The sequence below is a fragment of the Erythranthe guttata genome, chromosome 12, assembly GCF_056151865.1.
Source record: "Erythranthe guttata isolate IM_541 chromosome 12, IM_541, whole genome shotgun sequence".
Taxonomy (NCBI): domain Eukaryota; kingdom Viridiplantae; phylum Streptophyta; class Magnoliopsida; order Lamiales; family Phrymaceae; genus Erythranthe; species Erythranthe guttata.
The window spans coordinates 16,279,520-16,294,252 of record NC_142544.1 but is presented as its reverse complement, the minus strand read 5'-3'; the positions used below and the strand labels follow the sequence as shown (position 1 = coordinate 16,294,252).

The 14,733-nt window shown below is 37.0% G+C and overlaps 3 protein-coding genes across 5 annotated transcripts; 1 reads left to right on the top strand and 2 right to left on the bottom strand.

Moving 5' to 3' along the window:
- The first annotated feature begins 332 nt into the window (after positions 1-332).
- Positions 333-2,846, top strand: LOC105967517 (uncharacterized). The gene is made up of 5 exons (XM_012992113.2): positions 333-700; positions 1,267-1,337; positions 1,435-1,610; positions 2,207-2,315; positions 2,392-2,846. Exons 1-5 carry the CDS (start codon positions 436-438, stop codon positions 2,698-2,700), a joined length of 930 nt encoding a protein of 309 aa, XP_012847567.1. The 5' UTR covers positions 333-435; the 3' UTR covers positions 2,701-2,846.
- A 210-nt stretch (positions 2,847-3,056) lies between these two features.
- RDR1 (RNA-dependent RNA polymerase 1) lies at positions 3,057-9,311 on the bottom strand. 3 transcript variants are annotated; one of them, XM_012992109.2, is made up of 6 exons: positions 9,169-9,311; positions 7,258-7,792; positions 5,521-6,674; positions 4,385-5,086; positions 4,144-4,294; positions 3,057-4,062 (listed from the first exon to the last, which is right to left on the bottom strand). In XM_012992109.2, the coding sequence occupies exons 2-6, from the start codon at positions 7,768-7,770 to the stop codon at positions 3,250-3,252; spliced, it is 3,333 nt and encodes a 1,110-aa protein (XP_012847563.1). In that variant the 5' UTR covers positions 7,771-7,792; positions 9,169-9,311; the 3' UTR covers positions 3,057-3,249. The 3 variants fall into 3 exon arrangements, with proteins under 3 accessions (XP_012847563.1, XP_088683324.1, XP_012847562.1); XM_088827198.1 differs by having other exon boundaries at positions 9,111-9,255; XM_012992108.2 differs by having other exon boundaries at positions 8,878-9,235.
- A 2,145-nt stretch (positions 9,312-11,456) lies between these two features.
- Positions 11,457-14,730, bottom strand: FLN2 (fructokinase-like protein). Its single transcript, XM_012992111.2, has 5 exons — positions 14,595-14,730; positions 13,954-14,288; positions 13,216-13,868; positions 12,074-12,545; positions 11,457-11,950 (listed from the first exon to the last, which is right to left on the bottom strand). Exons 1-5 carry the CDS (start codon positions 14,636-14,638, stop codon positions 11,724-11,726), a joined length of 1,731 nt encoding a protein of 576 aa, XP_012847565.1. The 5' UTR covers positions 14,639-14,730; the 3' UTR covers positions 11,457-11,723.
- Positions 14,731-14,733: the final 3 nt, after the last annotated feature.

Here is a 14,733-nt window from a genome sequence, read left to right as displayed (position 1 = left end):
TGCACAATTTCATATTTGGTCCTCCATATTTACAAACAACATACTTTGTCCACTATTTTTCAAAAATTCATCACCTTTAGTTGTTTTCGTCAATTATTCGTTAGTACTAATGGAATCAAGCGTGTGCCCGTCATTACCTTAACAGACGGATTAATGGTAAATTGACGGAAAATACCATAAGTGTCAAATTATTGAAATATGATTAGACAAGTGACTAAATGTGTTTTTTATGAACATAAGGGACCAAATATGAAATTGTTACAAACTTGAGGGATGAAAACTGATAAAATAAAATATGAAGTAAAACTTTTATTAAATATTAAATTGATAAAATATTCCAAAATATCATTATTTCACACAAACCTTCGCTCTAATTATTTGAAGTGAATTTGTACGAAAGCCCTTTTCCAGTTTGCAACTAACTAACTGTTTAGCATGAGAAATTCAATTGCTGGTCGGATTTGTTACTTCTTGCAGCACAATGGTTTAAGGAAAATTCGATTTTCTCCAACTCTTTCCTCCCATGTTCATGAACCAGCAACAACGTACTCAGAATCAGGCCTGTGTCGCATTCCTGATAAATTCAAGAATCGATGTATTTCTCTGAAACCCACATCATATTTCGCTTCTGTTATCCCTCTTCGCCATTTTCATGCTACTTCATCTATCAGTGAGGAGACCCACCAAGATTCGGATGATGGTAAGCTTTTCCTCCATTTTTCTTTTGGTAGTGAATTTTGCCTACTACCTGTTTGATAATTTGTCTCAATGGAAATTGCAAGTTTTTGAGGTTTTTTAGTGCATGTCTGGTCCTAACAAGAACTTTGTTTTTTTCCTTGGGTAATGTTTTTGTGTTGTTGTTTTGCTATTGTTGACGGGAGAAAATGGATTGACTCGTTCCAATTAATATGTCAACATTGTTGTTGTATTAACAGTAGAGAAAGAAGAAATTTCGAATTTTCCCCGTTTAGATGGAAGATTATATGGTTGGTAACGTGTGAACGTGTGTTGTTATGGGATCTTATATGAATGAATACAATTGAAAAATGTGATGTCAAAATGCTGCAACTCAAGCTACTCTTGTCGGGTGGCAAAGTTTTTATTCAATCATGGACTTTCAGTTCTCTCTCTCGCCTTTGAGCCCTTTCCTCAATCCATTTTCAGATTTTTTGTTCATTGGGTTTCCTTTACTTAAATCGAAGAAATGATATTTCAGTTATTTTGAACAATATTCGAATTGAACTTGCTTTTTATATATGTGTAAAGCTATAGATAATTCTAGCGGAGAAGTCGAACCGATTGATTCATGGGAGGAAGAGGATGAAGCTGAACCTGAGGTATGGTTCCAACTTCGAAATTTGATGGCACATATAAAAATAATGTAGCTCTTTATTTGCATAAAATTTCAGTCGATCATTATTTCGTAAATCTTAGGTTGGAGATGGTGGTGATGGTGGTGGAATTGTTCTGCAAAATTGCACGTGGGGTGAAAGAGCATTATCCATAGCCCAAGAAGTGCTGCTGGAGTTTGGTGAAGACTTTAATCTCTATGCATTTAAAACATCTCCTCGAGGCTACGTTTACGTGCGACTGGATAAACTTTCAAACGAGTAAGTCTTTTTACATATAATAGTCTTAGATCTTGCTATAGGATTGCTTTTTTTGAGTTTACCAGTTTTACATGCTTTGAAAAATATCTTCGTTCCATAGTAAGGTTTTCTTACCCTGTCTATGGAGCATTATTCATTGTAATTGTTGGATGAGTAAAATTGAAATTTATTCAGTTGAATTTTATGCTGTTTTACTATGATTTTTCTCTTGTAATCTCACTTATACGAAATGTAGAAATATAATAACTTTAAAACACAATGAAGCATGTACAAAAATCATAAGCTACTCCTATGGATTAAGCTATATTTTGGTATTCACAATTTAAATACAGATTTGGACTCTCCTATGGCTACAGTAGATTTTTTAATTTTTTTCGTTCTGGAAATTCTGCAGTTATATTGATGCATTCATGCAATGAAAATTTAAATTTCCGAATGAATCATTTAAAATTTTATCTTAATTTCAAGATGTATTAAAACTGAACATGTGTCAACGGGAAAAAAAAGTGTAATTTTGATTTCTATGTCGAAAGAATTTTTCTTTGCCAAATTCCGATGTATAATCATTTTCTGCTGTCTTCTCTGTCGTGAATCAGATTCGGGTGCCCCTTAATGGATGAGATCGAGTCATTTAGTCGCCAATACAAGAAAAAACTGGATGAAATTGGTGCAAGAGGAGAAATCCCCGACGATGTAGCTCTTGAAGTAATACTTTTACTAACTAGCACTCTTTTCATATAATGATCAGCTAACAATTTATTTAATTTTTTTTATTGTGAAGGTATCGAGTCCCGGTGCAGATCGACTACTGAAAGTACCTGATGACCTGTCGAGGTTCAAAGACATGCCAATGGTAGTCAGCTACATTGAAGATTCGTCGTCAAATACTCAATGCCCAGAAAAGAGCGGAGTGTACTTTCTTGATTCCATTGAAACAGAATCGAGATGCTGCGTTTGGAAATTGGCTGATGTGAGAGAAAATAGAGATCCTTCGGCTAAAGGGAGGCCTTTGAGCCGTAAACAGAAAGATTCCAGACTAAAACTACCGTACAATACGATTAAGCAGGTAAGTCTTTATATTAGTTACTAATACTAGTGACAGGCAGTAAAAGTAGTGAACTCTTAACAGATCATCTATTACAACGGGTCTCGACTCTCGAGGCTCAAGTTTGAACTCGGAATTTGAATTTACTTGAACCTCGATTTTGTGATTAATATATTTCACTTTGTGTAGCATCTAATATATCATCTAATAGATTTGGATTTGGGGGAAGAATTACAAATTACTAGTCACTTAAAAAGTAATACGAAAATGAGAACCATACTAATTTTATTTTGTTACGTTAATATAATTATTATTTTTTTATTCAAGACATTTAAAAAAATATATTTATTGTATACAATTAATTATTTTATATTTCTTTACTTTTTATTCAAATAAAATACTTTCAATTAAAAAAGGAATATTGAAAATAGGAAGTTTGCCACACCAGTGGACTTTTAGTACATGAGTGCCTTTAGACAAAAGGAAATATTTTCAGACACACAGCACACTCATATATGTACACAAATTAAGTCCTCACAGTCAATTCACATATCCAAAAAAAAAAACGAAAAAAAGAAAAAGAAAATCTCATCGCTAAATTCTCACACGATCGTTGAACTGCCGTCGAAGCGAAGCCATTTGAGAAGCCCTCCTCGAGTTGTCTTTCTTGATCTTGACCAGCTTGTCGTACACACACCACGGAAAACTAAGATAATGGTCCCTCTTCATTCCTTCATTATAGCATCCAAAATAATCGGGATGGTAAGTCACGTAATACCAAGCTGAAGCCTTTGCATAAACATCATCCGCTTCGGTGCCTTTCTTGAACCACGATCTAGCCTCGTTTCTCAATGACCTCACAGCTGCTCCAATAGCTTCTGCATCTTTTCTCCGGTCAAAAGTCTTCGACATTTTCATAATCCCACCACTCAAAACTTCCGCCTCGGTTTTTACCCCGTAATATTCCATCAGATTGCCCAACTTGTAGTCGTACTCCGTTTTGTGGAGAAACGCTTCGTCAATGTGGTCTTCGAACCCGTCAACTTCCATATCGGGATCGTAAGATCTTCTGGCGACTTCCTTGGTGAAGGATCTGAAAGACGATGTTTGAGGGGCGATATCTTTGACCTCTCTGAAGAGCTTTCCAATTACACGTGAAGAAGCGTAGTTTATTTTGTCGGGTTTTTCCATGAAATCGGGATATTCTTTGACGCGTAAATGAGGTGGGATTTCGGCGGGGATGCCTGTTTTGTTGAAGTCGACTGCTATCGAGAACAGCCGAGCTAGCTCCAGACAGGGCTCGCTTAGTGCCATTAATGGCTCCTTGTCGGCAAAGACCGTGTGGGCGTTGGCTATGATCCCTAGGCTGTCGTTTACTATGTAGTTTGTGAAGTAGTCTTCAACTTCCTGCATTTCAATCAAACAATATCGAACAATTTTCGGAGTAAAAAGTCATAAAATATGTAATATATAGATATATATATATACCTCAATTGTCACGTCATGGTCCAGTCGTGTGGTTGGAGCAGGATTGTAATCCATAGGTTCGACTTGCTTCGTCGGAATCAAATCCGAATCCCAACAAACAAAGTATATGTCTCCATCCAAGTCACTCCCGGAACACTCGTTCGGATGTGGTCTGTTATTGAAACACATTACACTTCGAGAAAATAGTATATAAAAAAAAATGTTTTCTTTCTAATCAACAACCAAAAGAAAAAAAAAATACCTCTTTCCGTTTTTAGGGAAAACAACACAGTCGACCATGTGACGCAACTCCGGCACATCAACAGCTGTCAAAACACGCACATCACCGGGATGCAAGCACGGGTTTTTAGCTACAACAACCTTTCCCCTCACAGGGTCGAAACGCTCGTTTGCTGTACTATTATCATACGAATCATCAAAAAGCCCTCTTTTCACCGCACCGGAATATCGCACAAACACCTGCCCGTATTTCAAAATACCCGTTTCGTCCAAACACCCCATCATCTGTCTAGCTTTCGGGATGAATACTCTGGCTTTAACCCTCAAATCGAGCAGCTTCGACGCTCGGAAAGTTTGCAGCATCATTGAAAGAAACGGTTCGCCGTCGGGCTCGTAGCCGCACTTCAGCATTTCCTTGAGAATGTGTGTGTTTTCTCCGGGAGACATTAAATCCAGAGCTTCTTGTGCTCTCATTGGATCGATCAAAACATCGTCGAGCTGAGCCACTGCTTCTCTTTGCCTCTTCTCAAAGACGTGATCTTTTACGCCGAGTGTGGATAAGAGTGTGATGATCTGGCGGTTGAGAAAACAAGGTTGGTATTTGCTCCACGCAAGTACGTCTAGTTTTGTGTTGTCCGATTGGTACTTCAACATGCTTGGTCTCAAGGAAAGCTTCTTCTTTGAAGATGGATCGACTGCCACCACTCCTTTGTAGCCACCGTACCTAGGAGCGTAAATCGGAAAGATCGGATCAGAATTAGCTTTTTCGGAGGAAAAAATGCGATTTTTATTCGGAAGTGAGAAACTAATTTCAACTCCGTTCCAAATTAAAAAAAAATTCAAAAATTTAGGATCGGTATCGGCGGAATTAGGAAATTTCCACTTTTTTATCACCTGAAATATAAAACTCCTAATAATATCGATATTTTAAGTGTAAAATTCGGGAAAAAAAAGTTTTTGGAACTACTTTCGTAACTTCAAATCTGATCGGAAATTGGAATCTCGTATATATATATTCCAATTCCGACCCATATAATTTTGTAAAAGAATGGAATTTTAAAATTCGGAATGAAAAATATTGTTCCACTGTAAGAAAAATTTCGGATCGAAATTGGGGAAAATCGGGAATTTCGTTCCGATTTCCAGCCCTAATCGTACCTGATCTGAAAGGCGGATGGAGTGGAACTTCTAACTCCACATTTTGCAGCCACTTGCCGAGCAAAATCCTCCGAAATCTTCCCAATCCCATCAGAAAAGGTATACTCGGTCCCGTTTTTCACGTCTTGAATCTCTTCAATCTCACGCTTGCTGACACTAAGCGTTTCCGTGGACGAACCGAAAGATTGACCAAGTCTCGCGGCGTATTTCGCCACATTTCTTATGGAAGAAAAGTCTCCCATCCACTCCCTAATACCGTCAGCATTTAGCCCGTCGGTCGGAGCAAACATCCACAACGAATTATCTCGTAGCTGGCTCGACGAAAACGCAAGAAAATCGAATTTCCGGTCCCCAATTCTCACGCCGTCCCTGAGAATCGAAATCACTCTCTCGTAAAGTTTCGTTCTTTTGTTCTCATCTCCAGCAGCCACCCGTGGAGATAAATCGGTCGAGTACATTTTATCCCACTCTTCGTCAACAAACGAAACGCGCAGAAAATTATCGATGTAATCTCGATAATGACGCAGCACGCGGTTCGACACGTTCACTTCCGGGCCGGAGAAATAAACCCTAGTCGGAGTTACTTGCACCCTGTGAACGTACACCAAACCGTCGTCCAAGCAAATGGCAGGCGACTTCGGATGCTCTTTCGACGTACGGTATCTTTCGTACTGCTCTTTAAGCCACGCCGCGGGATTGTAGCAGCACTCTTTTAAGTAGTAGAGTTTCTCGAGAGCGTGCTCGATGTATCGAATATCGTGTTTGGCTGGATTGACCAAGTCAAAGAAGGATCGATCGAGTTTCGGGCCGGGGAGGCACCCGGTTTGCACCAAACTGCACACCTTGAATAATAACGTGTAGGGCAATTTGATGTCTATAGGAGGACGAACAATCGGAACTAGATCCGAGTTGTGGGAAAAGGGTACACCTGTCTCTAAACGGAACGGGGTTTCGCTTTCCTTGTAATAAAGAAAATTGTCTCTGAAATTCGGAAGTCTCATTCCGTAAGGTAGCTGGAGGCATAAACTCGAAGATTGTCCGATAAGGGATTGAGTGAAGTCCGTCGTTCTGACCCATTGATCGTCCTGAGTTACCATAAAGTAGCTATAAACGGAACCCGATAGCTTCTTATAGATTCTTGGCGCCCCAAATAACTGAAAAAAAAAGCGAAAAAAAATAAAAACCAGTTACCGTTTCTATTTGTTACGACTAGGGGTGGAGATCGGACGGATCGGATCGGATTTGGGTGTTTCGGAAAATTCCGATTTTTTTCGGAAGTCCAAAATGCCTTCCTATTTCGATTTTTTTCGGAATTCAAGAATTGATTCCGATTCCGATTTTTTCGGAATTTTCGGAAAATCGGAATATTTTCAGAATTTTTCCAAAAAAAAAATGAAAAATATGTACAAATGCATACATATATATATATATATACATATATATATATATATATATATATATAGTACAGATACATATAGTAATATATATGTAGTAATAAATATTAATAATAATTGGAAATAATTGGAATAATTTCGGATCGGAAATCGGAAATTTCGGAAATCAGAATTCGGAATTGAAAAAATCGTTCCAAAATCGGAATTTTTTCGGATCGGATTCGGCGGAGATCGGAATTTTCGTTCCAATTTCCACCCCTACTTACGACATTAGAATTAATGTTTCTTTTTTTTTTTTTTTTGAGAAAAAGAATTAATGTTTCTAAAGCAGTGTAACTCAAACCTGTATGACAAGAAGCTTCGACGATTGACCATACGAATTGTACAGCACGATCTGCCATATGTTTTCGTACGAGAGCTGCATCTTGTACTCGACGGAATTGTGGCGCAAAAAGAAGTGCATTTTTTTCATTCCGGTCCCGAATTTGACGGTGACGCTTTCCCCTTTCCACAGGACCGAGAATTTATGAGGCGATATCTGACATCCGAAATTCAGAGTGACGTTCTCCATTTCATGTGCGAATGTTCTGGGATTTTGTACAATGTCGATATCCGATTCATAAGCCTTCAAATAAGAAGTGCCGTAGTAGAGACGATTTTTGGCCAGATCGATAATCGTCTCCGCGCATCTTATGTTTGTGAATTGAACTCTGGCATATGCCCTTCGACCCACTTTTGCTGTTTTCACTTCCAAAGCAATTACAGTTCCTTCGCCCGTGTAATTCTCCAGGAACTTTTTTACGAGTTCGGCTGCAACGAGATACGGGAAGCCAAATACCTGAATTGTCCTTCCCATCTTTTAGCCAATTTTCGCTCGACTGCAGATTTAATCGTGAATATGGATTAGAAAATAGTAATAAATAGAAGCATACGTGAATTCTTTTGAAATTTTTTTCGAGATGCAGACAATAAGATACACGAGATCAATGGTCTTTTTCTGCAATTATGACAAAAAATGCCGCACTTTATCTTTTTTCGTTCAAAAAACGAAAGTCGGGTTATCGTAATATGTTGTGAATCAAGCAACATTTATGAGCCAATCACTAGTGCAACGGAGTCTTCGGTAAAAAAAAAAAGCAATGTGAAAATTTATCGTGTTATTTAAAAAGTATACTCAAGAACGAACGTGCATTTAAAGATAACCATTAAATAAAGTTCATATTAAATGTGAACGAAGCCGAGCATGAGATGTTCGATAGCAGAAAAAACAAACGACAACGTGTTTCTTTTTTCTTTTCTTCTTTTGTCGGATTTTAATGATTTAGAAATTCGGCTCCCACTCTCACCATGGCTAATAAAAACGGCGCCTCCCTATTTCGTAAAAAATCTCTTCGATTGTTCACACACTCACATTGAACAACCGATGCATTTCGTTTTTACATTAAGCAAACACAGACAATGATTATATATATAGGGCATCAAAAGTTTAAACACTTTTTCACAATCTTTAATAAATTCGGCGCTTCCCTATTTCGTAAAAACTCTCTTCGATTTTTCACCCACTCACATCGAACAACCAATGCATTTCGTTTTTACATAGGGAAAACACAGACAATGATTATATATGGCATCAAAAGTTTAAACATTTTTTTCATAATCTTTAATTATAAAAATTGTCAGTTCTCATAAACCACAGATAGCAAACAACAAACATGCAACAAGCTTTTGCTCTCTTCATCAACACTCACTTTCCACTTAACATAAACACTATAAAAATTCTAAAAATAAAAAAAATCACCATAAAAACAAAACCCAATAAAAAGTTGATACAAATCCTTACAAAATCAAGATAAATTTCAAGAACCCAAAAAAAGTGTGCAAGTGTGTGTGAGAGAGAAACATCAATATTATATTATTATTATATGCAGACACAGAAAAGAAGAGAGAGAAACTTAGTAATTACCAAGAAAACAAACTGAACTGAACTTCACTCTAACATTAGAATTCTTGAAACAGATCACAATCAAGAATGGATTAAACTTCTCTCTTTCTCTATGCGATTCAAACTTCCTACTTAATTAATTAATTTAATTATTAATTTTAATTTCCTTTTTAGAGAGAAAACGAAGAGCCCCACAAAAAAAAAAAAAAGAAAAAAAAAACAAAGGGGTGAAGAAGAAGAAGAAGAAGACTCACTGTATTCCCAAGTCAAGAGAAAAAATAATTAAAAAATAATTTTTCTCTTTCAACTTACGAAAGGACTCTCTGTCTTTTTCTTTTCTTAGAGCGACGGTCTTCCTCTCAACAAAGGCAAAGATTCCATGTTATAATGCAATCATTTATTTTTAATTTTTAACCAAAGTATTTTATTATTTTATTATTTTTTAATTCATATACTATGATGTATGGAGTCTTACGTAGGTATGTATACATCACCCAATCACAGTCGAGAATTGTGTAACTATTATCCGAAGAGACCCCATCACTTTCACCAATAATTCTCTCACTATAATATACTTGGAGTGCCCAATTTATGTTTAATTTAAGGGTAAACTACAATCACACCCCTATGTATCCCTCAACTATAAATCTTCTTACACGTCTACCCTTGCAGTTTCAAATTTAGTGAAATTTTCGAGATTATATGGAATATTATCGCGTTTGTACCCGTTTTATCTCATTCGAATTCCACATTTTGAAGCTAAATGATCATAATATGTGTTTTTTGGCTTGTATATATATATCAGATTGTGGTGCATCAGAAACTGTATTTTTACACAAAACGAGTACAAACTAGAGCACATTCCACGAAATCTAGATAATTATGTTGCATTTGACATCATAACGGTGGAAGTGTACAGAAAAATTATAGTTGAGGGGGTAGATGTAATTATCCAACAAAATAGGTTTTTTCGTGAATTGACCATACCTCAGGGGTTGGTTGTGATTTACCCTTAATTTAATCGATTATTATTAAATAAATTGATACATTAATAATTGGGAAAAATACAGTCTTATCCTTCAAATTTGCATTGATTTCATATTTGGCCTCCTATGTTCACAAAATTGCATTTGGTTCCTCGTGTTTCAAAAATTCTACATTTTCCTTTCCGTCAATTTTCCGTTAAAACTAACGGAATCAAGCGTGTGCCCGTCAATGAATTAATTGATATACTAACGGTAAATTGATGAAACTGACCAAAAGCGTTAAATTATTGAAACGTGAGGGACCAAATGTTTTTTTGTAAACATAGAGGACCAAATGCAAAATCGGTGCAAGCTTGAGGGGTGAAAACTGTAATTTTCCATTACTAATTTATAAAATCAATGAATAATTATATAAAATAATTAGGGTAAATTACGAGCCCCCCCCCCCCCCCCCCCCCCATGTAATGTCAAATTACGAAAACCCCCTCTTGTTTGGGTAATTACAACCACCCATCAACTATGAATCTTCTTACACGTCCATCATTGGCATGTCAAATTTATCGAAATCTTCTAGATTATATGTAATATTCTCAAGTGTGTACCCGCTTTATTTAATTCGAGCTCCACATTTTGAAACAAGATGATCATAAGATGTATTTTTTGGTTTGTATATATCAGGTTGTGGTGCATCAAAAACTGCAATTTTGCGCAAAACGAGTACAAACTAGAGAATATTCCACGGAATCTAGAAACTTGTGTTGAATTTGACACCATAATGATGAACGTATAAGAAGATTCATAGGTGAGGGTAGTTGTAACTACCCAAACATAAGAGAGTTTTTCGTAATTTAAGGTAGTTATAATTTACCCAAATAATTATTCGGCACCATTAAGTCTTGACTGCTTTTAAGAATGACAAAAAATATTAAAAGACTATATTTTAGATATTCTCATCTAAGATTTCATACTAAACCTACACTCAGACATAATTATTAAGATTGATCTCTTTAAGATTTTTACCTTATTAAAGTATTTTGTGTTGCTGATTTTCTAAAGAAACCACCCAAAAATAATTATTAGTTTATTTAATTCATAATATGCCCTACATATTGGCCTTTTTATTTTCACTTTATTTAATTGTTTATTCTTATTATTGTTGGGAAAATTACACATACACTCCTGAGGTATGCTAAAATAACTCTAAGGTCTATGTAGTATCGGCAATTACAATCACCCCTGAAACATTGTTAGAAACAGGCCGTGGTGGAGACAACATAGAACTAGGGGGTGACATGGTTCTCCTAACATTTCTTAAATCATTATTATTTTATATAAGATTTATAAATTTTCGTCTATGCAAGCATTAACAGTTCCCCGGGAAACAAATATTGTGCATATCGGTCTCCAGGGCATAAAATCTTGGCTCCGCTAATTATTTTAGGGGTGTGACTGTAATTATAAATACTACAGGAACTTTAAAGTTATTTTAACATACTTGAGGGGTGTAGGTGTAATTTACTCTTATTGTTTATACATATATACACAGAACCACCTCGATAAATTAATAACTTTGCTTAAATGATGATTTCTTCCAACCCCGACTCGCTTAAAAAGAAAAAAAAAAAGCAATGCCTCTCTCTGCATTTCAAAATTTTCTTAGCTTCAAGAGCTATTACATAATACATACTACAAATCTAAAACAACACAGCATAAAAACATGAATCATCGAGGCACTATACAGTGCAGCTAAAGCCCACCATAGCTCCATACGACTCCATTTCCTACACGTTCATCTCAATCATACATCCTTCCACAACACTAGTCCTAGAAAAGAAGGGAAAAGAAAAAAAACCGACACCGAATTTGAATCATGTTCGTCGATCAGCTTTCAGTAGGCACTAAGGTTCTGTATTGCTTTTCAGTTATCGATTTAATGCCATGTGGATCAGAATCAACGTCTTCCATCCCTTCTTTCGGAGGGTACCCTAGTTTCCGAGCCTGCAGCCATTGGTCTGTGACCCCACAGTTAATCGCGTACTTTATAGTGCGCTCCAAATACCCTTTATCCAATAGCAGATGTGGCTGCACCGTCAGCATTTTCATTATACCTGCCACCCAAATATAAATATCACCTCAAGATATATATATATATATATATATATATATATATATATATATATATATATATATATATATATATATTTGTACGCGATTTTTTTTTCATAATTTACCTGCCACAACACCATCTCCAGTTGCAGACATATCGGAAGTATACGGTGTGAGAGGAGCATCCTCCATTCCGTATACGGAGCCATCGTACTCCTTTGTATAATAATGTATCTTTGAAGTTCCGTTCGTCACGAACAAAATCTTGAGATTTTCGTGCCAGAGCTGAGACACAATTTCCGGTGAATAATGAGTGAATTTATTTCGATTATTGTCTCTCGTGTCGAATTCTTCCGACGGTATTATTCCGCAGAGAAATTCGAGCTCTTGTTTGGTGACCTCGATAATATCGGATAGATTCCACGCGCTTTGTATGAACTTCTTGGTTTCTTCGCTCGATTGCCAGAGTGGAAGCGGCAGGTTGAGATCGTAGAAAACGAGGTTTCCTAACTTTTTGGAGATCTTCACAGCTTGTAACGCGGTTGATCTCGTGTTTCGGTCTAATAGGCTGAATGTGTTGAAGTAAAACATTTGTGCCTGCATGATTATAACTTTTTGAAATTTAATATGCACTTAAAAGGTTATTCATATATACACACACACACACACAAAACGGAGGAGCATACGAGCACACAAAATTTTCGACTAAACTGTGTGATAACAGATTAACAGGATTAGTTGAATGTAATGAGATTCTTGCGAACGATAATTAAGAAACTAATATTCGGTTACTTTACAAGCAGCAGTAAATTTCTATTTCAACATTAATTTGTGAAGAATCCCTTCTATTTGCACGCACGATCAATCGAGTTGCATCTCGTAATCTATTTAACAACTTCCTTTTCCTCGATAAACATCCTTACTCGGAAATGAGAAAAAAGGTAATATAAAACCAAATTCATGTACAGAACCTAAACACCTAAGGCCTCGTTTGGGAACAAGGATACGACTTGATAGACTATATAATCAAGATGTAACAAGTGTTCGGGTTTTAGGCTTCAAGCCCGTGATTAAAAACGGACCTGGAATTTTAATCAAGCATACGAATAATTACACAATCCCATGAAGGATATTACCTAATAAAAGTATCATGGACTATATAATCCTATCCAATTCAATCAATCTTATCAACCCTATCAATACTACCAAACGAAGGCCTCGAAGAATAAAAAAAAGACGAGTAAGAGGAAGAAAAGAAATATCTGACCTCTCTCAACACATCAACATTAATCTCCGACCTCGACAAACAATCCTCTGCACACGGCTTCACACTAGCCACCCTCAATCCACCCCGTTTACCAATCTTCATCCGAGATACAGCTGTCACTTTATTCTCATCTATACGCACCGCTCTCGTTTGGACATTGTTGATGTTCAAATAGTACAGCAAAGAATGACCATAGGCATCGTCTCCGAGTTTGCCCATGAAGGCAACTTTACCCCCCAAGCTCGCTAGAGCCACCGCAACGTTGCTCGAACTTCCTCCAGGAGCCCTAACGAACTTCTCTGGCTCGTACAGAGCATCCCTTTTCCGGTCGTGGATTTCGTAGTCGATGAGTCTGTTTGATCTTCGTCCAGCTGGCACAAATGCGTTTTGAGCTGCACCGAAGCAACAAACTAAGGGCGGCCATCCGTATGTGTAGCTTATATCCTCTCCATCTTCGATAGCAAACTCGAGGTCATGATCGTTGCTTTCGTCAAAGGTAGGGGCAAATATGTCATCTTCGGGTTCACTGAATTCCGTCTCGTTAGCTTCGATGACGTCAGCTTTCTTCTTGGATTTCCTCTGCCTTGTCGCCTTTTTGGGAGTTGCTTCTTCTTCTTCTTCTTCTTTTTCCGAGGTCTTGGATGTTGGTATAGCTGCACGCAAAATCATATTGTCGAATACGGCAACAAATCTTTATTTATCGCGAAAAAAATCCGATTTTTATGGTAAAGACTGAACCTCTTTTCCTAGTTTTAGTTTGGGTTTTCTTCGGAACTTCCGTCGAGGCTGAAATTTCCTCTTCTTTCGCATTTCCATCGACAGCAGAATCTTCATCAACAATCTCCAGTGTCTTTTTCTTGCTTTTTGCAGGTGCTCGTTTAGTCGTTTTACGGGTCTTCTTCTCTACAACCGCTGGTTCTCCATCGGGTACATCCTCAGCCAACGAGTCGGCTAATTTCTTTTTCGAGACTAATGTTACTACATTTCTATTTACTCGACGGTCTTGAATCTGTACAATGTTCGTATAGTTCATATACGAAAATGTATTCCCATTCGATTCCCATCTGTATACCCTGCAGCAAAACAAAAAAAAAGGTAGCATAACTTTCAAATAATCTTAATTTCATTCACTTGTATCCTAAATCCAACAACCCATTTCACATTACACAATATATGTTATCCCTTCTAAATTATGCAGCTCCATCTTGCTTCTATATAAAAAAAAAAAAAAACGCACAGAGAACCTGGTTCCAAGATTCAATTTTTTCTTGTGTGTGTGTGTGTGAAAAGCAAAAGGAAAACATAACCGTCAAGATAAGCTGAATTCTAGTTTGGGGGGTGGGAGGGGGGGGGGGGGGGGGGTGGTGAAGAAAGGGAACCTGGGCATCAATGGAAACTGCGTGCAAGACATTGAAGCCATCATCGGATAAAGATTTCTCAAAAACCCAGAATTCCTAGTACACAGGGGTTTTAGGAACTGGATAATTTTGATTTTTGGGAATTTCAATATTTTAATTT